We start from the raw sequence: 22,782 nt of genomic DNA, 5'->3' as shown, positions 1-22,782 counted from the left end.
CAGGCGGAGGATTAGCCTAGTGAGCCGCGGCGCCGGCCAGAGCACTTTCCAACAACAGCTCAAACTGGGTATCAGGCTGTTGTACATTGAGTTTCTTTTTTTAAAAAAAGATTGATTGATTGATTTGAAAGGTAAAGTTACAGAGAGGCAGAGAGAGAGAGAGAGAGAGAGACTTTTTATTTTTTATTTTTTTTGACAGGCAGAGTGGACAGTGAGAGAGAGAGACAGAGAGAAAGGTCTTCCTTTTTGCCGTTGGTTCACTCTCCAATGGCCGCTGCGGCCGGCGTGCTGCAGCCGGCGCACCGTGCTGATCCAAAGGCAGGAGCCAGGTGCTTCTCCTGGTCTCCTATGGGGTGCAGGGCCCAAGCACTTGGGCCATCCTCCACTGCACTCCCTGGCCACAGCAGAGAGCTGGCCTGGAAGAGGGGCAACCGGGACAGAATCCGGCACCCTGACCGGGACTAGAACCCGGTGTGCCGGCGCCGCTAGGAGGAGAATTAGCCTATTGAGCCACAGCGCCGACCAAGAGAGACATCTTCCATCTACCTGTTCCCTCCCCAAATGGCCACAATGGCTGGAACTGGGCTGAACTGAAGCCAGGAGCCAGGAGTTTCTTCCGGGTCTCCCACATGGGTGCAGGGGACCAAGCACTTGGGCCATCTTCTACTGCTTTCCCAGGAATATTAGCAGGGAGCTGGATCGGAAGTGGAGCAGTCAGGACTCGAACCTCTGTTCTTATGGGATGCCGGATGGCAGGTGGCCCGACTCACTGCATCACAATGCCGCCCCCCCCCCCCCCCCCCCCCGAGACAACACATTTCTGTTGTTTTAAGCCATCCGGTTTGTGGCACTTGGCCCTGGCAGCCGCAGGAAGGCAACAGGCAAGCCTAACCTCTCCTCCCCTGTACGGGAGGGTCTCACCTGCCTGGCTGGCTATCCCTCGAGAGCAGCCTTGCTCCTTATCCCTGAGAACAGGCTCAGAACCAAGTTTACCTTATTTCTCCCAGGTTTGCCTCCTTCTCAAATGCTTATCTCCAGAGTGTGTCTCAAGGTCGTCAAAATCTTTCATGAATTTTTTCCCTGCCCTAGGAAGTCACATTCTACATTATTTTTTTTTAAAGATTTGATTTATTTATTTGAGAGGTAGAGTTACAGAAAGAGACAGAGAGAGAGAGAGGTAGAGACAGAGAGAAATGTCTTCCATCTGCTGGTTCAGGAGCCCAAGGACTTGGGCCATCCTCCGCTGCTTTCCCAGGCCATGGCAGAGAGCTAGATGGGAAGTGGAGCAGCCAGGACTTGAACCAGCACCCATATGAGATGCCGCAGGCAGAGGCTTAGCCCACTGCACCACATTCTGCATTATTTTTCAGTGCAGTTTTAGCCTCTTGGTCTTACCCTTTCTCACGCAGACTAAGCCCAAATTCCTCTTGTCTCACAGCGCAAAGTCCTTATTGTTCTTTAGCCATAAGAAACACTTCCCTAAAAGTCTCCTGGCCCCATTAAGTAGGGGCTTTTAAAATATCACCTTTTCCCCCCCTCTCTGTAAAGCTATCTTGTCACTTGTCTGTTTAATGCCTTTATCCTTTTGCCCTTGGGATACCATTCAAACCCCCTTTTAGTCTTTCATTCAACAAATAATTAAGCGACTCTCCGGTGTCACTTGGAAATACGGTGCTTGGAAAAGCAGCAGCCAGTGCTCTTCTGTCACCGAGCCTGCAGATTAGTGCAAGAGAAAGACAATAAACAAATGTACAAATCCATACGTCGCTGTAAATCAGGCAGGGGCGGGGAAGGAAGAGGCTGGATTCTCTGAGCTAAGAGCAAAGCAGACTTCGATTCAAGGACAATCCACCGTTGCTTAAGGACAGGGCAAGTTGCTGATAAATTCCTTGTTGGGCAGTTTCATAGAGGTGGTCCGATTGGAGGAGGGGAACATACAGACAGAGCTGGATGCGGCTGCTGTTGGCGTGACAAGGTAGACTGTTTTGCAGCAAAGTTTTTGTCAGTAGAAAGAGGACATTCTTAAATAATGATAAAAAGTGTGCTACAGCAAATACATGAGCCAGGAACATGGTCATTCATTTCTCTTCCTTTGCTTTTTAAGATTGATTTATTTATTTGAAAGGCAGAGTTAGAGAGAGAGGGAGAAGGAGATAGAGAGATTCCATCCACTGGTTCACTCCCCAAATGACCACTAAGCCAGGGCTGGGCCAGGCCAAAGCCAGGAGCCAGGAGCTTCTTCCAGGTCTCCCACATGGGTGCAGGGTCCCAGCACTTGAGCCATCTTCTACTGCTTTCCCAGGCCATTAGCTGAGAGCTGGATCAGAAGTGAAGCAGCCGGGACTCCGGCATATGGGATGCCGGCACTGCAGCCAGCGGCTTAACCTGCTGATAAATGTCTTTTAAAAAGTAAATAAAACTACTGTGGCTGGAGCATAGGGATCAAGGAATAGAAGGTAAAAAATGAGGCTGGGGCACACCGGGTTCTAGTCCCGGTCAGGGCGCCGGATTCTGTCCCGGTTGCCCCTCTTCCAGGCCAGCTCTCTGCTGTGGCCAGGGAAGGCAGTGGAGGATGGCCCAAGTGCTTGGGCCCTGCACTCCATGGGAGACCAGGAAAAGCACCTGGCTCCTGGCTCCTGCCATCGGATCAGCGCAGCACACCGGCCGCAGCATGCCGCCCGCGGCGGCCATTGGAGGGTGAACCAACGGCCAAGGAAGACCTTTCTCTCTGTCTCTCTCTCTCACTGTCCACTCTGCCTGTCAAAAAAAAAAAAAAAAAAAAAAAAAAAAGAGGCTGGGCAGAAACATCCAAGACAACGCAGGGAGTTGGGATTCATCTGAAATATAACGAAGGCTATTAGAGAACTTTTGGTGGGAGGAAGTCTCAGTCCAGCTTGAGTCTCTAAGACTCCTCCAGCTGCTATGAGCAGGACGGATGGGAGGCAGGAAGAGAACATGTGTGAGGTGCAGGCAGGAGGAAGACTCCCGCAGCCGCCCACCTCCAGGACGGGAGCCTGTAGCAGGTGCCAGTGACAGAGGAGATGCAACGGAATGGATGAGGGAGATTTTCTAGAAGGTGTCTTGACAAGGCTCAGTGATGGATGGGATGCGAGGAATGTGGGAGACAGAGGTGTTAGGAAGGACTCCAGATTGCCCGTGCTTGGCTGCTCCTCAGCACTTGAGATTAGGGGAGAAGATTCGGGAAGAAATGAGAGTTCAGTTGGGGGCGGGTTTATGTTTACCGAGACACCCAAATGGAGAGAGATCAGACAGCAGGTTGGCTGTTAATTTGCCTACAGTGCAGGCTTGATGCCTTCTCTCGTGGAAAGAGAAGGCTTGCAAGGCCTCCTGTGTTGAGGTCAGGATTTCTAGGAAGAATTACAAAGAGCTTCAGTGTAACTCATAGGAACAATGGCAGGTCCGGGGTGGACTGTTGGTGGGGAAGAATAATTCCTTTTATTTTTAAGATTTATTTTAATTTTTTGAAAGGCAGAGAGACAGAGAGAAAGAGAGAAGGAAAGTCAGAAAGAGAGAGATCTTCCATCTGCTGTGTGGGTTCACCCTCAAATGGCTGGGGCCCAAAGCACTTGGGCCATCTTCTGCTGCTTCCCCAGGTGCAAAAGCAGGGAGCTGGATCAGAAGAGGAGCATGGGACTTGGCCAACACACTGACATGAGATGTCAGTGTCTTAACCCCGTGCACCACAATGCCAGCCTCGGAACAATTCCTTATGTTAACTGTTTTCAGGAAACTTCTAGTTTCAAAAAAACCAGGTTGTTGGATGGGAGCAATCTCCCCTCGCCACCCCCACCCCTCGCTGCCACCAAACCTTTAAATGGGGAATACTGTGGATATGTTCATACAGGCAATTTTGTGCAAAAAATGAGACTATCGTATCATCTTTTGCACATAATGATGAGTGAAAATGGAAAATGAAACTAGAAGCTAATGCTAGGTATTGTTAAGTTTAGATGCACTTAATATTGACAACAACATGGCCAGATGACCTGGAGGAATCTTTCATTTTTATTTATTTATTTAATTTTATTATTATTTTTTTTTTATTTTTTGACAGGCAGAGTTAGACAGTGAGAAAGAGAGAGAGAGACAGAGAGACAGAGACAGAGACAGAGAGAAAGGTCTTCCTTCCTTTGGTTCATCCCCCAAATGGCCGCTACAGCCGGCGCGCTGTGCAGATCTGAAGCCAGGAGCCAGGCGCTTCCTCCTGGTCTCCCATGCGGGTGCAGGGCCCAAGCACTTGGGTCATCCTCCACTGCACTCCCGGGCCACAGCAGAGAGCTGGCCTGGAAGAGGAGCAACCGGGACAGAATCCGGCGCCCCAACCAGGACTGGAACCTGGTGTGCCGGTGCCACAGGCGGAGGATTACCCTAGTGAGCCATGGCGCCGGCCTATTTAATTTTAATGAAGCCAGGAACCAGGAGATTTTTCCAGGTCTCCCAAGTGGGTGCAGGGGCCCGAGGACTTGGACCATCTTCCACTTCTGTCCCAGGAGTGCTAGCAGGGAATTTGATTGGAAGTGGAGCAGCCAGGACTCCAACCAGTGCCTATATGTGATGCCGGCACTGCAGGCGGTGGCTTAGCCTGCTGGGCCACAGTGCCAGCCCCTACTTATTATTTTAGGGACAGACACAGCTCACAGACTGACAGGCATAGAAAGAACATTGTCTCTTCTGGTGATTCACTCCCCAAAAATGCCTCAAAGAGGGCCAAAGCTGAGAGCTCCCAGCACAGTGCAGGTCTCCCATGCAGGTGGTAGGAGCCCAGCTACTTGAACCAGCAGGGTTGCATTAGCCGGAAGCCGGAGTCGGGAGCCAGCACTGAGAATACAGCTCCACTCCAACATGGGATGCGTGAGTCCTAGTGGCTGTCTGCACTGCGGGGCTGAATGCCCAACCTGCCCGGAGGAATCATTCACCATAAATGGACATTTAGGACTTTAGGTCCATTGTGTGTTCAATCATAAAGGAAAACCGGAAATAATTATCCACCATGTACTAGATGCTGCGAATAGGCTGATGAAGATCAACTTTAGAAGATTAGGTAGAATTCGGGATGTACAGGCTATTAACTCTCTTAAAAAAATCCCTTATTCTCCACAAAGCTATGCTTCTGTTTACAGCTCACAGTTTGGGGGCTGCCTGATTAAAGAGCCCCCCGGGTGATCAAGGGAGCCTTGGCACTCCTTGAAATGCTGCAGGAGCCACTATCCTATGGCTTCCCTTCCAGGGGCTCCAGAGCCATACGGGGTGACGGCTTAATAAATTTGAAAACCGAATCTTAGACTTCTGATCCAATGGGCCACTTCCTTCCCTGTCTGCTTTAGGTAAGGTTTTCTTTCCACTGCCTCTGCCACCTCCCCCCATGCGAGGCTAATTTCAACTCCGTGCCCTGACCCAAGGTCTTTTTCCTTCGTACAAGTCACAAGGTTTCCCAAAGTGTCCAGTGAGTGAGCCTCGGGCCAAGGCTAACATGGTTTTAGTTATGCACTCTATCTAGAAATGAGTAGTGTTGCTGTTTCCACAATGCCTAGTGTTTTATGATGACCTCCTCTGTGTGGCAAGAGATTATGGCTTCTCACTAAAAACTGTATCAGGTTCCCTTTTAAAATGCAGTAAAATAAGACAGTGGATCCAATGGTTGAAGTTATAAATAGTAATTGTACAGGTGGCGAGCCGGGCCACAAGACAGAAGATACAGAAACATCATCTCGTCCAAGCCCTTGCTGCCTTTGTGTTGCCTTTGTGTGGCTGAACACTGCCAATGTGAGGAGGGAATGCCGCTGCCATCCAGACCCACTCAGCCATAGGTGCTCCGCCGCATGGCACCTGTTGTGTGACAGCTGGTTTCCCACACGCGCCCACCTTGGCCTGAACTTGGAATACAGGCCACAGCACACTGAGTGGTTGCAGGATATTCAGAAACCCAGGTAATGGCCAGCACTCTGGGCAGGGGAGGGGCAAACTCATGTCTCCAGGGAGCCTTGAGAATGATTTACAAAAAAATATCTACCCCCAAAACAGACTTTGGTGTAGCCATTAAGATGTTCATGTCCCATAATGGAGTGGTTGGGTTCAATTCAGTAGCACCAGCTTCTGATGCCAGTTCTCTGTTAATGAAGACCGCTGGGGATAGTAGTGATGGCTCAAGAAATTGGGTTCCTGCCACCCACGTGGGAGACACGGAATGAGTTCCTTGGCTTTAACCACAGCCCAGTTCTGGCCATCATGGGCATTTGGGAGTGAATCAGCAGATATAAGCTCTCTCTCTCTCTCTCTCTCTCTCTCTGTGTGTGTGTGTGTGTGTGTGTGTCTACCTGTATGCCTGCTTCTCAAATAAATGAAGAATTTTTTTAAAATGCACCCTAAATACTTGTAGTTGAGTTGGCCCCTCTAACATCTAAAAGATTGAGGCCGGCACTGTGGCGTAGTGGGTAGAGCTGCTGCCTGCAGTATCGGGATCCCATATGGGCGCCAGTTTGAGTCCCGGCTGTTCCACTTCCAACCCAGCGTTCTGCTGTGGCCTGGGAAAGCAGTAGAAGATGGCCCAAGTCTTTGAGCCCCTGCACCCACATGGGAGACCTGGAAGAAGCTCCTGGCTCCTGGCTCCTGGCTCCGGATCTGTGCAACTCCGGCCATTGCAGCCAATCGGAGACTGAAGCATCAGATGGAAGACCTCTCTCTCCCTCTCTGCCTCTCCTTCTTTCTCCATGTAACTCTGACTTTCAAATAAATAAATAAATCTTAAAAAAAAAAAAAAATGAAAGATCAACCTGCCTCAGAACGCCCGCGCACACACCTGCCACAGGTGATCAGTGGTAGGTAAAATATCACTGCCTTGCCCATCAGCAATGCATAAGAAAACACAGCAGGGCCCATAAGTTGGTAAAATATATTTTTTATTTGTTCATACAAAGAAATAGTATGAATTATCATAATTCCATTTTCTAGAAACATCTTTCTCTGTGTAAAATTAATTTGTGTTATACATAGGACAAAATACTTGATTTACTTTTTTTTGTACATATTGGCTATTCTAACATCCGGGTTACAGAAGACATACTGCTGGAATTTGCACAGTATATTACGGGGCTGAATGAGACTCAGTCATAAATTAATGTTACAAAAGTGAAAAAAAATCTAACCACACCTTTTATGCTGTATTGATCATCCTTCCTGATAAACTGAAAAGAAAAAAAAAAATGGCACTGACTCCGTGTCGGCATCTTCCATATGTACTAAGCGCTTCTAGCTCACTGGAACGTTCCACTTGGTTTTCTTTCAAAAATACCCTGCCAGGATCTGACACTGTGTTTCTCCAAAGCTCCAAAACGTTATCTGTCACCCCAAAGGACTCGCAGAGAGAATCCCATGAAGATCACTTCTCTTCCTCCATCATCCAGCAGTCACTTTACCAGGTGTCACCTCTTAGGTTAGCAAACTGTACAGACCCCTCCGAGGAAGTGTGGGATAGGAACAATGGTTTGCTCACTTTTTTTTTTAAACAACAACCAAAAAAGGGACAACACGGAGAGGAATAAATACTCCATGGAACACCAGTGCTTTACCTGTAAACTGGGGAAAAGAAAAAAAAAAAAAAACAAACCCGAAGCACGTGCGAGCACAAATCACCAAAACACGAAATGGTGGCTGTCTTCTAGCAGCTAAAAAGTTAAGCCGGGTGGCCTTGCAGATTTCTAGAAGAGGAAGAAACCCCAGGCTTCATTTTCTAGGTTGCTTAACTTCCCTGGGAGGAAGATAACGCGGGTGACTGGGGGGTCACCCTGGGGCAGATGCTACATCGGGATCAGCCAGGAGTTTCAGCCATCAGACCCCGAGGAAGAGACACACAGGATGTCTGATTTCTTTGTCTTCCAGGGAAAAACGTGCTCTACTTTAGTGGTCCTATATCTCAGCATCTGTTTGGATGCGAGGACCTGGCCAGGCATAGAGTTCTGACTCTATAGTGTTCATGACTATACATGGCCCTCTTTGTAACAGAACATCTCCTGTTTCGGGTTTTATTTTAAGGCAGGGTATAAACAGCTTCATCCAACATCGTTCAGCTTGGAAGGAAGGCAGAAAGGGCAAGCTTGCATAGGTTTCCCTTGCACTGGGTGGTATATCCTTCTCTGAGCCCTGGCCCACCAGGGGGAGCGCCCAGAAAACAGGCAGGGCAAGACTGGGTGAAGGACCTGATACTGCCCTATCGTATTACTTCAAGCAACACTATGCCAGAACTGAAATGGAAGTGTTTTCAGTTTGATTTCCAAATTGGGAAATCAAATTAGCACCCTCGGGCAGGTGTTTTTACACCCAAAGCAGTAAGAGGGAAGACCCAAGCTATGATGATGGTGTTCCTCTATGTGTAGGTTCTACCTCGCTTTGTAGAGACAGGAGGAAAAAAAGGAAAATTTATGAGACAGATCTGAGGCATGCGCAGTTCGGGATGGCCTTCCTCCCCCAAGAGAACCTACAAGGGCAGTTTTTGCTACAATGTATAAGTGAGCTTGCCCTTGCTTAAACTTTCCAGCAAACAAACACAAACCAGATGTCTCTGATCAGCTTCTACAGATGAATTCTCCCTCCTCTCTCCATACATGTTTCTTACAACACTATCAGACAAGGTACCGATACATGTACAAGCATCCTTTGTATGTCTCATGGCCCCATCATTTTGATAGTGCGTGCTCCTTCATCTCCCTACGTATCCTTTGTTGGAAGTACAGTCATTACGCAGTTCTTTTGTGGTAGAAGCATTCTGGTCTAGAAAACTCAGGACGAACTGAATCTATCGTTTATGTGAAACTGCTGTTTGGTAACCCAACTAGCCAGCCAGTCATCCTAAAAAGTCCCAATTGCTGTCTGAGCAGAGAAGTATGAAGAGGGCTTTCTGTGCCAGCAGCCCTCTGCAAAGGCCTGGCTAAAACAAGGGACAGCTGTCGCGGGGCTGGGCTTTCAGGGCTCCCAGGCACCAGCTTTCCACAATCCGCCTATACAAGAGCCACTGTAGGCTCTTACGCTCTGGCCACTGGCTCCAGGCTGTTCTGAGATGAGCTAGGAATTCCAAGGAGATATTAAGCAGAGGTGGGGTGGGGGTAGGGGTTTCCTTGCTCTGGCCTGGCCACCTGTCACTCTTGGGTCCTTTGTCTCTCTTTCCAGTTGCAGCTGTGGGATTATGGCTCAACACCCCCGGCTCCCTCTGCACCTAGCAGCAACATGGTAGACACTGATGGAGCGGGATGCACCTGACTCCCACCCCCACCCCATCCCCCACCGGGGCCCTGGGTTTGTGCTGGTGGCTCTGCAAGCTTGTGGGATTCTTTGGTGTGTCAGAGCAGAACTGCGTGCCCGGAGGAAGGGACCGGGGCGGGGGGGGGGGGGGCATGCTTTCATGCACATCAGAAGTGAAGGGACGTCCTTATTTCTGAAGCAGCACCCAAGCATCTCACACGGGTGAGCCGGGGGAGTCGGGCTAACATTTGCATACACTCGGAACTAGTGCATGGGCCCAGGAAGGTGGGCAGGGCTACCCTGCCACACCCACCCAAAGCTGCGGGAAAGCTGGTGCTTCCTCCTCCACGTGCTTGGTGGCGGTGGGGAAACATCAGCGCTGTGGTTTGCACCACTTTGAACAGGAAGCCCCTCGGAACACAGCGCTGAAGCCGGAGCAGCTCGGGGCTCCAGGGGACCCAGGCAGGAGGAGATGACGATGAGAGAACGCGCACAGCGATCGAAGGCTGAATACCCGTAACAACAAAAATCTCAAGTTGTGCTTTTCTTCTTTTTAAATATCACGAATGGGGTAGAGGGAGTGTGGGAGGGGGGCGGGGCGGGCTTGGAAGCACCATCCATTGTGGGGAACAGAACGAAACGAGATCGGAGTTGCACACTTTGGAATGTTAACAAGTTAGGAAGCTAACGCTCTGAAGAGTGTGGCTAGGCAGCTTAGTGAATTAATTGCTCATGAATTAAAAATAAATTATTATAAAATAGATTTCTGTACATTTTACATACATATACTCTCTCTCAATATATAAGCCACGGGGCTCAGCCACACGGCCCCTCCGCCCACAGCGAGCCTCAATCCCAGCCGAAGTCGTGGCCGGTCATCTGGTAGAACTTGCGGTTGAAGGGCCGGTAGAAGTCACGCAGCCGGCGCAGCGCCTCGCTGTCGATGTCCGGGTGCGGCCGGCCCTTGGTCTTGCCCAGGCAGTGCGGCTTGGGGCTGCCCTCGGGCTTCTTGAGGCAGGGGAAGCCCTTGGTCTTGTTGAAGTAGAAGTGCTTGTCCGTGATGATGCGCTTGAGGCCCAGGAAGTCCTGCACGCGGCCCAGCTCGCCGGCCGGGTCGCGGATGAGCCGCTCGCCGCTCACGAAGAGCAGCTGGCGCAGCGGGAAGTGGCGCAGCCAGTGCTCCAGGTGCTTGGCGTAGATGCCGATCTGGATGGCGCTCCACGACGTGTCGATGAGGCCCGCGCTCCTGTTCTTGAACGTCAGGCTCTCGAAGCTGGGGATGTCGGGCCGCTTGGACAGCGTCTGCGTGTAGTCCGAGATGGCCCGGGTCACCGGGTCGCGCACCACCACGATGAGCTTGGTGTCCTTGGACATGGCCGAGATGCGCGCGGGCGCCTCGCGCGTCACGAAGTAGCTGGGCGTCTTCTCCATGGTGATCTGCCCGTCCAGGGTCCTCGGCATCAGGTCCCTGGGCAAAGCAAACAGAGCAACCTCAGGTCAGACAGGGGTGCCTCTTTGGCCCCGCCTCTCAAGGGCCACGCGCGTACCCTCTGGGGACTGGGAGCCCTTGAAGAGACACGGGAGCATGCAATCAGAATCCTGCAGGTGTACTGTGCTTCCGAAGCCAGGTGGGACCGACGGACCCCAAACAGGAAGGTGCCTTTAGCAGAGGTAAAAAGGGCAAGGCAAGATTTCCCCAAGCCCTTCGGGTGGGTGGGTGCCGCCTCGCCCTTGTTTTTCAGGGTGTCCCAAACATCCAAACAATGTCAAAGCACATGAGCCTGTGGCCCCTGGATAGGTGCTTTTCCTGAAAAATAGCCCCAAGCTCTCACTGTCCACGGGTCCTTCACACACTCATACCAGCCCTGGATATTGGAAGATAAACCTCCCCATTTCTCCCCCCACAGCTTGTACCAACTGCATCACAGTGACCACAGCACAACAAAGGCCCTTCCTTCAAAAAGCAACCAAGTACCGTAGAGTTGAAACTCAGGTGTGATCAGGTAAGCCTGAGACAAACATGCCACAAAGAAGTCCCTAAGACATAACTCTAGAAGCTACCAAAAACACTCTAGATTCTTTGAACCAAAACAAAACGTGTGGGATAGCCATCACAGCATTCATTTAAATGAAAGTAGGTAGACAACGCTGCTGCAACCTACGGTAGATACAGAGCGTGATATTTAGACCAACGAGTGGTTTTGTGGTGGCAAATGAGCATCATTGCGCAAACTGAGGCTCTTGGTTATGGGGCCAATGTGTTAAGCCGCCACCTGTGATGGCGGCATTCCATATGAGTACCGGCTGCTCCATGTCAATCCAGCTCCCTGCTGATACGCCTGGGGAAGCATCAGAACATGGCCCAAGGGTCTGGAACCTTGTCACACTCGTAGGAGACCTGGATGGAATTCCTGGCTCAAGGCTTAGGCCTGGTCCAGCCTTGGCCATTGCAGTCTTCTGGGGGGAGGGAACCAGCAAATGGACGATCTCCCTCTCTTCTCTCCACCTCTCTCTATATAACTTTGCCTTTCAAATAAATAAATAAATAAATCTTAAAGTCAAGGCCTTGGTTATAAGACATCAAGTCAAAAGGCAGGTAAATAAAGCTGATATAAAATAATAGGAGACGGCACCATGGCTCAGGAGGTTAATCCTCTGCCTGCAGTGCCAGCATCCCATATGGGTGCCAGTTTGTGTCCCAGCTGCTCCACTTCTAGTCCAGCTCTCTGCTATGGCCTGGGAAAGCAGTGGAAGATGGCCCAAGCACTTGGGCTCCTGCAACCCATGCAGGAGACCCGGAAGAAGCTCCTAGCTCCCGGCTTCAGATTGGCCCAGCTCTGGCTATTGTGGCCACTTGGGTAGTGAACCAGCAGATGGTTTAAAAAAAATAAATAAGTAAAACAAAACAATAGGCTGCACAATTTTTCGTTACGGCATAAATTCTGTGACATGGCTACGCAGTGACTGCTATAAAACATCTGCTAGAGAGGCCTGAACCCAGTACTTCGGGGTCTGTGGATGCTGAGGTCCATTTTTGTAGGACATTTTCAAGCAAATCCTTAGGCAGGGGCTCAGGGAATTAGAAACACCACCAGCCAAGATAAGCAAAGGGGAAGGACCAGAGAAAGCAATCAGGGTGGCGTGGACAGCACACACCAGGGAGAAAGGGGACAGAAGCGCACAGGCTGGAGTCCAAGGAGACGGCCATGGGCTCGAGGTTCTGCGACAGCTCGGGGGAGGGGACAGGGAAGGATGGGGTGAAAGGACAGCGTGAGGTGGGACTTGCTACTGTCACAAGAGACTTCCCAATGTGTGTGTGTGTGTGGAGGGGCCTGCCAAGCTCCAGAAAGGCAGGGACCGTACTGGTCCCCTCCACTGTGATGTCCCCAGAAACAGCATGGTGCCAAGAACATTTGCAGGTGTCCAAGAAGCAGCTGTTCAAAGACCGAATGGGTAAGTGGTCTGGCTGACAGGTAGGTCAAGAATGAAGCTGATAAAGATAAGAGTATAGGCTTTGGTGTAACGGCCAGGGTTTGGTGCTCTCTGCCACTTACTAGCCTGTAATCAGGACATAGGGTCTCCCTTTAAAAAAAAAAAAAAAAAAAAAAAAAACAAACTATTGATTTATTTGAGAAGCAGAGTTATAGACAGAGACAAAGGTTTTCCATCTTCTGGTTCACTCCCAAATGGCTCAAGCTGTGTTGATCCAAAGCCAGGAGCCAGGAGCTTCATCCAGGTCTTCCACGTGGGTGTGGGGGCCCAAGGATTTGGGCTATCTTCTACTGCTTTCCCAGGCCATAGAAGAGAGCTGGATTGGAAGTGGAACAGCTGGGACTTGAACTGGTGCCCATATGGGATGCTGGCGCTGCAGGTGGAAGCTTAGCCTACTGCACCACAGCACCAGGCCCATGGACGTTAAGTCTCTTAACTTCTCTGAGCCATGACAGTTGTTGGGAAAATTCACCTTGGGTTCGTAAAGCAGAAGCAGTTTGGCCTAATGAGAATCTGAGCTCAGAAGTCAGACTTCCTGGGTTCAACTCCTAGCTCTGACTCATCTGCTATGCCTACCTAAATAACATAGAGAATTTTCTGGGCTTCTTTTCTGCATCTCTAATACATGGATGCAATAATACCTACCCTCATCGCAGCTTAATGAGGATCAAGGCAATGAATAACACTAAGACGCTTAAAATACGTCTGACATATGGTATACACGTAACAGGTATCAGCTCCCTCTATTGTCCTGGTCATTATTGCTGCCAAATTGCTCATTACACAGTTTAAGGCACAGAATGGAATCAAAACGTAGCATAGGAGGGTACTTCAAAGAGTTGGTGGGAAAAATGGAATTACAAGACAAGTTTAATTCGGTGCAATTTTTTTCAATCCAAAATATAGTTTTTTAAACAGCATTTTCCAGAAGCTTTTTGAAGCACTCTAATCTATGTGCATGCCCTGGCGTACACACAACAAAAGGAGATGTGTTCATTGGACACTAGGCTTTGGTCACACATCTATAAATCACCCAATTGCTATAGGACAGAGATTTCTCATTGAGTCTCAGCTGGGCACAGGAATCGTCATTTAAAAAAATTTTTTTTCCCCACAATAATGTTTGATCTTCTCAGTGGGATGTCCTAAATTTCCTGCTTCCTAATCTACGTCGACCCCATCTCCCTGATGGAGCACATTTCTAGAAACGGTGATATAAAGCATGTATCGCCCGAGCCAGGAAGGACAAGCCACTGGAGAGAGCGAGCGAGCTCTCCAGGACCCTGACAACAGGGAGCCCAGGAAAGCAGGCCTCTCCCTTCTGCAGCCAGCCCGGCTTACTCTAAAGCTGGATTGACCCACTTTGCCCATCAGCTACTTAGACGAATGCAGCAGGTCATCAGGCTAATGTGATCAAGGATTAAAGACAGTCCCAGCTCTCTCAACTTCTTTTGCACTTCACGAACAAGCAGGTCAAGCCTGAGAAAGGCCAAGTGATTCCCCCGCTGGGGGAAGCCATCTGCAGTTTGCAGGTACAGAAGAGGTGAAGGCGAGGGGCCTTAAGTGTTAACCATCACGCTTGGAGCAGTTCCAGTCCCCAGAGTTCTGCAGGGCTGTCACACAGGGGTGAGTTCAGGGTCTGTCCTCAGGGAGCCTCTGACCTAGCATGGGGTTTCAAATCAGGTCATTGGTTGTGGCTCTTGGCACCAAGGTTCACTGAGGCCTGTGACCCTGGACAGGTGGCTTAACCTGATCATGTTGTAGCTTCTCCACCTCAACAGTGAGGACCAGGATGGTATCCACCTTCTAGGGCTTTTATTTTTAATTAATTTTTTACGACTTGAGAGGTAGAGGCAGAGCTCCTATCTGCTGGTTCACTCTCCAAATGCCTGCACTGGTTAGGGCAAGCAAAGCCCAGACAAAGCCCAGGACACAATCCAGGGTGGCAGAAGCCCAACTACTTGAGCCATCATCACTGCCTCTGAGGGTGTACATTAGCAGGGAACTAGGGCCAGGAGCTGGAATACGGAACAGAGCCCAGGTACTGGAGTATGGAGGCTAGGCTAAATTGCCTGCTCTCTTCCCAGGGTTTTTCAGAGAACTTGGAAGTTGACCATGGCACCCAGCCCAGTACTTCATCGGCACAAGGAAGGTGTTATCAGTTCTCTTCTGTTGACAGCATCTCTGTCAACAAGGGTGTAAGGAAGAAGGTTTTTGCCTGGGGCACTTGCCAATCACTGGCTTCTACCCCACAGAGGAGCAGCAGGGAAGGCTTGGTGCCTGGGAGAGGTCGGGAGTGCTAGGACCCCTGGCCTGCCTGGGGTCCCCAATCATCACTGAACCTTGCCTCTTGTATGTCCTCCACACCCCTAAAGAAGGGTCTGGTAACTGAACAAAACAGCTCTACAGGCAATTGTGGGTAAGAATTCACATAATGGGAGAGGCCAGCATTGTGGCAGAGTAGATTCAGCCACCACCTGCAATGCTGGCATCCCAAATGGGTGACAGGTTCGAGTCTTGGCTGCTCTATTTCTTATCCAGCTCCCTGCTAATGCACCTGGGAAAGCAGCGGACGATGGTCCAAGTCCTTGGGCCTCTGCATCCACCTGGGAGAGCTGGATGAAGCTCCTGGCTCCTGGCTTCGACCGAGTCCAGCCTTGGCTATTGCAGCCATTTGGGAAGTGAACCAGTAGATGAAAGATCTCTCTCTCTCTCTCTCTCTGTGATTTTCAAATAAATAAGTCTTTTAAAAAATCCACATAACAGGACTAGTGAAAAGGAAATGGAACTTCAGCGACAAAGGACCCCTGAGCTCTGGGCAGATCTACTGCACTCAGCTGCCTGCTGGTCCCCCAGTGGTTTGCTAAGCCAAACCATTCCTGGGTATTAGCTCTGGGGGGAACCCCCTACCCAGAATGATCTGGGGCCTGTCCGCACGTCTCAGAAATCTCTCCGGGAGCCTCGGGCTTTTGTTTGATTATTGGCAAAATAATGGTGCCAGGGAACATCTCCTGGGACACCCCTCGGCATTGTCTGGGGGAGGGGCCCTGGTGCTGCCCTCCCCTCCACCTGCCGGGCTGCTGCCAGTGAAGGGGGCTGGGAAGCGAGGCACACACTGGGTTCTCCATCACTGCATAAATGCCTCCAGAGGCCTCCCCACAGACACCCAGGGGCACTTCTGCAGTAGGCACCGGGCTCAGCAGGAGACTGGCATCTCCCCAACATACCCCTGGGAGGCCCATTTTATTAAAGAAAAAATTACTCACTGACATTAGTTAAATCATGGTAAGGAGGACTTTATTCAGGTCTTTCACCAAAGACATGCAGACTATGGCAATGGGGCCTTGCAATGAGGGGCTGGGGTATGGGAGATGGCAGAAGGAGTTTGGGTTCAAATCCAAATACAGTGTGAACAAGTGGGATTTTATAGCCAAAGAAGGGGACTGGGGTGAGGAGGGTGGAGTGGGAGTTTTATCAATGATCAGAGATAAGGGGGACCCTGGCCAAGCTGACCTAACAGGACTCCTACTGAATTCAGGCCAGGGTGACCAGACATGACCTGGGAGAGAGTGGAGATGCCAAGGCTGATCAGATATCAAGGGCCGCTAAACTGACTTAGCAGCGTCTTTGTTAAAATTGGATATTACGGGGGCCAACGCTGTGGTATAAGAGTGTAAGGCTGCCATCAGCAGTACCGCCATCCCATGTGGGTGCCGGTTTGAGTGCTGGCTGCTCTACTTCCGATCCAGCTTTCTGCTATGGCCTGGGAAAGCAGTAGAATAGGGCCCAAGTGCTTGGGCCCCTGCACCTGATGGGGGACCCGGAGGAGGCTTCTGGCTCCCGGCTTCAGATAGACCCAGGTCGAGCTGTTGTGTCCATTTGGGGAATGAACCAGTGGATGGAAGACCTTTCTTTCTTTCTTTCTCTCTCTCTCTCTTTCTCTGCCTCTCTGTAACTCTGCCTTTCAAATAAATAAATAAATAAATCTTTTAAAAAATTGGATTTTACAGGGCAGGCATCTGGCAGAGAGGCTAAGATGTCTATGTCCTATACTAGAGTACCTGGGTTCAATTCCTAGAGCTGGATTCTGACTCCAGCTTCCTGCTAATGGAGACCTTGGGGGGCAGCTCAAAGAAGGGGGTCCCTACCACCTATGTGGGAGGTCTGGATTGAGTTTCTGGCTCCTGGTTTTGGGCCTTTGACTGTTGAGGCATTTGGAGAATAAACCAGTAGAATAAAAACTAGATTTTACAAGGAGGCACTCAGATGGGACTGGGAGAAGGTTCTGGAGCCCGACTAAATTGTTGGTCAAGCAGAGGATGTGGAACACACCGTGGCCTGGAGATCGTATGCACATCTCCCACTTCAGAACATGCAAGTCCCCTTCCCCCCTTCAGCAGGCCTGCTTGTCCCATCCTCACCCCACAGCCACCTCTGGGTCCTGGAGCTAAGTCTTTCCATTCACTTCCTGGGCCCACCTTTTGCTTCTTCCCCTCTCTCAGGTCATGCTTTCCACCATCAGGCTCAGAAACCCCTCCAAGCTCAACAGAAGCTCAGAGAAGCAAGGGGGAGCATAAGGTCTAAGATGAGACACCACCTCCCCCCACCAACCACCATCGGCCCCTCCCAGCAACCTCAGTGGTGGCAGATCCAGCCCCAGGCTGGCCTCCACGGTGCTAAGCAAATCACGCAGGCTAATTGAGCCTCTCATTATGAAGCCAGTTTCTCAGTCACAGCTAAGAATTATATAGTGCTCTGGAGTCTGCAAAGCACCTTTCACAGCCACTATCTGATTTCATCTTCACCTACCACGAGGCAGGTGCTGCAACGCTGTCAGGACTAAGGAAGAAACAGGCTAAAAGCAGTGAGGGTGACCCGTGTGGGACGTGGGGCAGCTCTTCTGGTGCATCTGCCGATTCATGTCCTTCCACTGTCACAGTAGTCTCCCTCGCCACTTCCTGTTTCTTTCCCATAAAGCTACGCATCTGTCCTCATTATAAATAGCTACCTGTATTTCCCCCCTCCCATTTATAGATTAGGATCTTAACAGCAGGTATTTCACGCTTAATAAGATCACCACTGATCATAATTGTTCCAATATGAGTCTGATTTCGAAACAATAGACCTCTCTGGTTCACAGATGCCCGTTGTCAGCTGCACTCTATGGGGTCTGGAAGATGACCAAACATTGCAACAACTCTTCCCTGAAATACCCTGGGCTGGCCCCTCCCTCTCCAGGAAGGAATACCTCCCTGAGCTATCCACTAAGAGATGCTTCTGAAGTTCAAGGCTAAGGAAAAAGCGATACTTACAACCCATGAGAAGTGTTCCCGACAACCAGCCTAGGAGACGCTAACCAAGCAGGTGCACCTGCCGGCAAGTAGAATACAGGCTGACAGAGAGCAGAGGTGATCCCACTTTTTCATGTTAATCTAAGGGGAGAGGCAGGCTTGTCACCCCATGAAGTCCTGGGGATGACAGTACAATGAATTCTGGAAACACCTGTGGCGTCGGAGAGCCGGGCTATACAGCTGGTCTTGCAGAACCAGGTGGGTCTCAGGTATCTCAAGCTTTTAATGGATTTGAGGATACCTGCAAGAAAACCAGTGTTTCACCTCCAGTTATACATTAGAACCATCCAGTATGATTTATTTGTAAGGCAGAGTGACAGACAGAGAGGGAAAGCCAGAGAGAGAAAGTGATCTTTTTTAAGATTATCAAGATTATTGGAAAGGCAGAGTCATAGAGAGAGAGAGGGAGAGAGATGTACACACACACACACACACACACACACACACACATACACAGATATTCCATCTGCTGGTTCACTTCCCAAATGACCACAACAGCCAGGGCTGAGCCAGGCTGAAGCCAGGAGTCAGGAGCCTGATTAGCAGAGAGCTGGATCAGAAGCTGAGGAGACTCTGATATGGGACATTGCCATCACAAGCAGTGAGTTAACCCACTGCAACACAACACAGGCCCCCTCCCCAACCTAGCACACTTTTTTTAAAAAAAATTTATTTATGTATTTGAGAGGTAGAGTTACAGACAGTGAGAGGGAGAGACGGAGAGAAAGTTCTTTCCTCTGCTAATTCACTCCCCAAATGGCTGCAACAGCCGGAGCTGAGCTGATCTGAAGCCAGGAGCCAGGAACTTCTTCTGGGTCCCCCATGCAGGTGTAAGGGCTCAAGCACTTGGGCCATATTCTACTGCTTTCCCAGGCCATACAGAGAGCTGCATCGGAAGAGGAGCAGCCGGGACTCAAATCAGCGCCCACATGGGATGCCGGCACTGCAAGTAGAGGATTAACCTACTGCATCACGATGCCGGCCCCAACCTAGAGTACTTTTAATGAGAACTAAATGTCTGGGCTCCACTTCAGGTGGACTGATCAGGCCCCAACAGGGAATCTTTTAGATGATTGTACTGTGCAGCCAAGACTGAGAGCCATTATTCTGCGATACCTGTGGCCCTGGAACCTGTCACACAGTATAAGTCATTCATTCCACTGATATTCATGTGCCAATAAGTTGAGACATTGTGTGTGTGTTGGGGGGTGGGTAGGGGCCACCCTGGAGAGGGGAAATGGGAACGCATTGTGAACAGAACTAGAAGTTGTTTACCTAATCCAAGACTCACCTCTTGAACTGAAGGCTAAGCAGAGTTAAGGATGGAGCACAAAGGGTCAAGATCTCTCAGCTGACAGCAGGCCACTGCCCAAAGTGAGTGAGAGCTATGCCCTGAGAATCTACGACTTGCAGAGAAGAGAATAAATAAAATGCAACAGGACTTGATGCAAAGAGAAGAACAGGATGTCTGGTGGTTGCCTCTAAACACACACACACACACACTCACACTCACACTCCTCTAGCAATTATCAAATACAAAGACACTAGAAACAGTTTGTTGAAAATGCAATTAAGATAACTACTTTGATACAAAAAATTTGAAAAATTTTTTTTTTTTTTTTTTTGACAGGCAGAGTGGACAGTGAGAGAGAGACAGAGAGAGAAAGGTCTTCCTTTTGCCGCTGGTTCACCCTCCAATGGCCGCCGCTGCAGCCGGCGCACCGCGCTGATCCTGGCAGGAGCCAGGAGCCAGGTGCTTTTCCTGGTCTCCCATGGGGTGCAGGGCCCAAGCACTTGGGCCATCCTCCACTGCACTCCCTGGCCATAGCAGAGAGCTGGCCTGGAAGAGGGGCAACCGGGACAGAATCCGGCGCCCCAACCGGGACTAGAACCCGGTGTGCCGGCGCCGCAAGGTGGAGGATTAGCCTATTGAGCCACGGCGCCGGCTCAAAAATTTGAAATTAATGCAGTTTTTTCACATATTCATTTTCAAGGATCTTTTTGAAGACAACTAATACACATGGATTTCAAAGTATTTTGTACCCAAATCAACATTTTTGGGGAAAGATTTGATTATTTATTTATTTAGAAGGCAGAGTGACAGAGAGATAGTGAGAGAGGGAGATCTTCTAAACACTGGTTCACTCCCCCAGAGCCAGGGCTGAGCCAGGCTGAGCCAGGCTGAAACCAGGAGTTCCATCCCGGTTTCCAAAGTGGGTGGCAGAGACCCAAGTACTTGGGCCATCATCTGCTGCTTCCCAGGTGCATTTGCAAGAAGCTAGATCAGAAGCGAAACATCTGCACATTTAATAGCTGGACTCAAACCAGCACTTTGATATGGGATGCCAGCATTGCAAGTGCTGGGTTAACCTGCTGCACCACAGTGCTGGCCCCTCACATAATTTCTGAAGTACCCTTGTGCATACTGGGCTACCAGTAAAGTAAAATGAGGCAAGCTAAAAGAAACTGTAAGAAAGATAAGTTTGGCCGGCTCCGCGGCTCAATAGGCTAATCCTCTTCCTGCGGCGCCAGCATACTGGGTTCTAGTCCCGGTTGGGGCACCGGATTCTCCCGGTTGCCCCTCTTCCAGGTCAGCTCTCTGCTGTGGCCAGGGATTGCAGTGGAGGATGGCCCAAGTGCTTGGGCCCTGCACCCCATGGGAGACCAGGAGAAGCACCTGGCTCCTGCCTTCGGATCAGCGCAGTGCGCCAGCCGCAGCGCGCCTACCATAGCGGCCATTGGAGGGTGAACCAACGGCAAAAGGAAGACCTTTCTCTCTGTCTCTCTCTCTCTCACTGTCCACTCTGCCAAGGAAGGAAGGAAGGAAGGGAGGGAGGGAGGGAGGAAGAAAGAAAAGGGCATCCTGCCAGCACCGTGGCTCACTTGGTTAATCCTCCACCGGCAACGCCGGCATCCCATACGGGCACCGGGTTCTAGTCCCTCTTCCAGTCCAGCTCTCTGCTGTGGCCCAGGAGGGCAGTGGAGGATGGCCCAAGTGCTTGGGCCCCTGCACCCTTATGGGAGACCAGGAGAAGCACCTGGCTCCTGGCTTCGGATCAGCACAGTGAGCTGGCTGTAGTGGCCATTTGGGGGGTGAACCAACGGAAGGAAGACTTTTCTCTCTGTCTCTCTCTTTCTCTCAAATAAATAACCCTTAAAAAAATGCAATAAAGCTAAGATGAATTCATGCCGCAAATTCATGTCATTCTCCTGTTCCATAACCTTGATGCACAGTGGGTTAGGAGGATGGAAACCTGTCTGAGAATTTAGAATCTCCAACCTCAGGTCAGAGGCGACTTCTGCCAGTGCCTTCTCCCCCTAGCCTGTGGCAGTAAGTTGGGAAGGTGAACCTCACACCTGCTGCGGAGCAGATTTCCCACCGGGTCGGATCTCTGGCTGGGGCTTGGGAAGAGCTCAGGGTTCACCAAGGAACATCCCATGTTTTGCTGGTGCGCCCTGCTGCTGGAAGCAGACCACCCAAATCAAACTTCAAGCCTAAAGAAGGGAGGTGTGACAGTGAGCCCAAGGAGCAGCTGGACATGGCCCTACCCCGCTGATGCTATCCCGGACCCAGTGCTGCACTTAGGTTCTTTCCCTCGGGTCACAGTCCCCTCCTCCCCCTGGCCCAGCCTTGGAACTCGTTGTTTGAACTAGTCAATTACCCAACAATAAAAAGGAGGGTTATTGAAATGGGTGTGCCCTAGCTCACTACGCTCCAACAGATGCCCGGACATTTATGCAAAACAGATGATGGCAGTTAGCGAACTTCAGAGAGCAGAAAAGGCTGCAGCCCACACGGAGTGAGGGCAAGGCCAGTCTTCAATCCAGCTGAAGGAAGCTGAGAAGAGCAAGGGAGACAGTGGGCCCAAGCCTTTTTCTCTGCTTCTACCGCGAGAATGGTTTCTTGGCTTAGTTGCAGAAAAACCATTGCTAAACTCCCACAAAGATTTTCTTCTGTTAATTCACTTTGTAACTCACATATAGTTAAATTCATTCTTGGTGTCCAGTTCAAAGAATTTTGGCAAATGTCTAGAACTGTGCAACCACCAAGATACAGGAACCGGGCGGTGCTGTGGTGTAGCAGTTTTAGGTTCACTGCAGAATTGAACAGAAAGTAGAGATTTCTAATACACCCTTCCCTACACACACAGCCTCACTGTGAGGAGCACTCCCTACTCAGGAGTGCTTTTGTAAGAGTCTTCACGGGCACAGCATTGCAACCCACAGTGTGCCCTGTATGTGAGAGTTCCCTTCGTGGTGTCCCACATTCTGTGGGCTTGGACAAATGAATAGCGACATGCATCCACCCTCATTTCTTTTCTTTTCTTTTTTTTTTAAAGATTTATTTTATTTATTTGAAAGACAGAGTTACAGAGAGAGTCAGAGACAGACAGAGAGGTCTTCCATCCACTGGTTCACTTCCCAAATGGTCGCAATGGCCAGAGCTTTGCTGATCCGAAGCCAGGAGCCAGGAGCTTCTTCCGGGTCTCCCACGTGGGTACAGGGGCCCAAGGACTTGGGCCATCCTCTACTGCTTTCCCAGGCCACAGCATTGAGCTGGATCAGAGGAGGAGCAGCTGGGACTAGAACTGGCACCCAAGTGGGATGCCAGCACTGCAGGCGGCAGCCTTACCCACTACACCAACCACTCAGGAAAGAAGAAAAACCTTTCCTCCTACTCAGGAGG

The 22,782-nt window shown here is 50.3% G+C and overlaps 1 protein-coding gene across 1 annotated transcript in view; it reads right to left on the bottom strand.

The window, feature by feature from the left end:
* Nucleotides 1-6,900: 6,900 nt before the first annotated feature.
* Nucleotides 6,901-22,782, bottom strand: part of LOC100352865 (heparan sulfate glucosamine 3-O-sulfotransferase 3B1) — a 46,145-nt gene continuing 30,263 nt past the window's right edge. Inside the window, exon 2 of the mRNA XM_002718869.6 lies at nt 6,901-10,720. Coding sequence (XP_002718915.1) covers nt 10,102-10,720 — 619 coding nt within the window. The 3' untranslated portion in view covers nt 6,901-10,101. The remainder of the gene's footprint in view (nt 10,721-22,782) is intronic.

The sequence above is a fragment of the Oryctolagus cuniculus genome, chromosome 17 (genome assembly GCF_051225735.1).
Source record: "Oryctolagus cuniculus isolate XC-2025 breed Fujian yellow rabbit chromosome 17, ASM5122573v1, whole genome shotgun sequence".
Lineage (NCBI taxonomy): Eukaryota > Metazoa > Chordata > Mammalia > Lagomorpha > Leporidae > Oryctolagus > Oryctolagus cuniculus.
The sequence above is the reverse complement of the archived record's forward strand: the minus strand, read 5'-3'. Positions and strand labels throughout refer to the sequence as shown.